General features: G+C 31.3%; 1 protein-coding gene across 1 annotated transcript in view; it reads left to right on the plus strand.

Moving 5' to 3' along the window:
* SH3GLB1 (SH3 domain containing GRB2 like, endophilin B1) overlaps positions 1–2613 on the plus strand; it is a 36338-nt gene that overhangs the window by 18232 nt on the left and 15493 nt on the right. The window contains exon 4 of the mRNA XM_011355588.2: positions 1205–1297. Coding sequence (XP_011353890.2) covers positions 1205–1297 — 93 coding nt within the window. The remainder of the gene's footprint in view (positions 1–1204; positions 1298–2613) is intronic.

Below are 2613 nucleotides of genomic sequence, written 5' to 3' on the forward strand. Positions count from 1 at the left end.
TTGCTTCCCTGTAGTGTTATTGTTCATGACCAGCACTAAAATCTATCAAGAGTTTCCTGGAATGATTATAAAAATATGGTACAAAATATCACCATAGTATAGCCATGTAACTTCATTTAAACTCTAAGCCAGAAACCTGATTACTAGAAACTGTATTTCTGGCTATTAGATTTCTGTCTTTTGCATCCCTAGAAATCTATTATCTTCTTTTCACACAGCTATGTTTTATCGTTGAAGTATAAGAAATATTATAACTTTCCCAAACCTAATTTATTAGTCCGTTATTTTTTAGTTTAATTTGTTTCTTCAGTACTACTTCAAACTTTAATTTGCAGATTTCTTATTACAAAATTTTAAAGAAAATATGTTTACAATGAATTTGACTCTGTGTAAAAATATTGGGACTGAGACAGAGGAAAAACCACCAAGTTGAAATATGACTTAGAAGATACTAGGTTATCAATAGGATGAAATTTGACATATGAAATCTGTCCAAAAATGAATAAAGCAAACTGAATTCTTATGATCTTACCTATTATATGGAAGCTTGAGGTTCTCATGAGGAATTCCAAGATACCATACTAATGTTTATTCATTATTTATTCTATAAATTTGAAATTCTATTTTGGACTGGTACAGTTATTTTCAGTTCTATAGCACATATGATCACATAGGGTATCAAGGTGCTTTATTTACCCTACGCCCATACCTCCTTCATCATAGGCACTTTCTGGATAAACTATTAGTTTTAAAAAGTTTCTCAGCCTGGGCACCACTGGCATTTTGGGCCGAGTAATTTTTTATTGTGGAAGCTGTACTGCACTGTAGGATGTTTAGCAGCATCTTTGGCTTCTACCCAGTGGATGTTAGTATCATCTCTTCCCTAATTATGACACCTAAGAAGATACTGCCAAATGTTCCCTGTGGGGCAAAAATCACAAAATATTAAAACTAATATTCCTTTGTTTCTTACGTCACTTTTATCTTTCTCAGATATCCAGATGTCTCTATCATTTTAAAATCGAAAACAGAAAAGGGAGCCAAATACCTGAATGGTTACTTTAAAGCCAATTTTGTAATTATAGATCTTTGTTTTATCAGATGATTCATATATTTACTGGAAAATAATACTTTAAATAATGTGTATGCCCTTACTGGATTTTAACATCATTAACCTTTATATTTTTATTTCCTAAACTTACAGAAAGAAAGGAAACTATTACAAAATAAGAGACTGGATTTGGATGCTGCAAAAACCAGACTAAAAAAGGCAAAAGCTGCAGAAACTAGAGCTTCAGTAAGTAGTGTTTTTTAATAGAAAAACATTTTAGGTTAATACCTTCTAGATTTGTAAAATGTTTTACTCATATACCATGCAAGCTACAGTCTGTCATTAAGACTAGAATATGACTTTATTGTTTTTGTGTTTTTAAACAAACTTGTCAGAACTTAATACATCCAAATGCAGTGCAAAGTAGTCATGTCTAGAGGCAGTATTCTTATTTCAGTGATATACCTGTTGCTAAAGAAAAATTATAAGCTTAAGCTCTGTCATCTTCTTTAAATGGTGGTGTTGGCAAATATGCCTTTTGAAGATAGATTCATTATATTCAGAATAGAAAAACAAATAGTAATTAAGGTGAGAATGAACTAAGTTTGAGAATGCTTGTGTGTGGCTTAAAAATTAGGTGTGACTTTCGACATGTGACTCAAACTGACTAAAAGAATTGTCACTTAGAGTAAAAGTGGCAGCATGGACTGACAGGTGGCTATTTTGAAGGAGAGGAAACCCTTTTGGATAAATAAGTTTTATATTTTTCATAAAATCAACCTCAAAATAGTCTTTAAAACTGAGTGGGTATATATTAAAAATAGTAATTCAGTGATTTTTTATATATATTTATATACACATATATATGTATAACTTTGTTAAAAGGTTTTATTTATAAGCTTATTTAATACTTTCACAGTTTATATATTTATTGCAAAGCTTCAAGATATTAATCAGATTTGAATTGGAACACCTTTAAGACTACAATGTAAACAAGTCTGAATTTATTAGAGAAAGCTAATAAGCTAATTCTTAATTTGAGCTAAGATATATGTTTTGTTAAAAGGCATGACATTCCCACTGCCTTCTTTTCCCAATTTACTGCCACTACTACCATCAAGAATCATTTCCTTAAAGGAGTGTATTCCCACAGTGCTGGCAGAAATCTATTGTTCTCTTGTTTCGGGAAAGAAAAGGTCAAGACTTGGTTTTGAATAAATTCAAAACTGGTAACTTGGTGTTGTCCAGTGATATTTTATGAGATTACCCCGATAGTTTATATGAGCAAAATAAATTATTTTCTTCTAGATGGTTCTTCTTTTGTAGATTCTGTATTAGCTCCTGCAGGAAAAGAGCTACCTTTGACAAGGCATTAATTTCAGCTTCACTATCTGTTTCACCTCAGAATGTATCATGACATCATCAAGAACAGCCTAACTTCCTGACACAGGCTCTTTGTAGAATCAGAACTTTAAGAATGAACACTGGAGATGGCAAGAAACTCAGGATATTCGTTTCTAGTTGCTAATAATAAATTTATTTAGTAAAATATAAACTGGTTT

This window comes from Pteropus vampyrus, unplaced genomic scaffold, assembly GCF_000151845.1.
Source record: "Pteropus vampyrus isolate Shadow unplaced genomic scaffold, Pvam_2.0 Scaffold22, whole genome shotgun sequence".
NCBI lineage: Eukaryota > Metazoa > Chordata > Mammalia > Chiroptera > Pteropodidae > Pteropus > Pteropus vampyrus.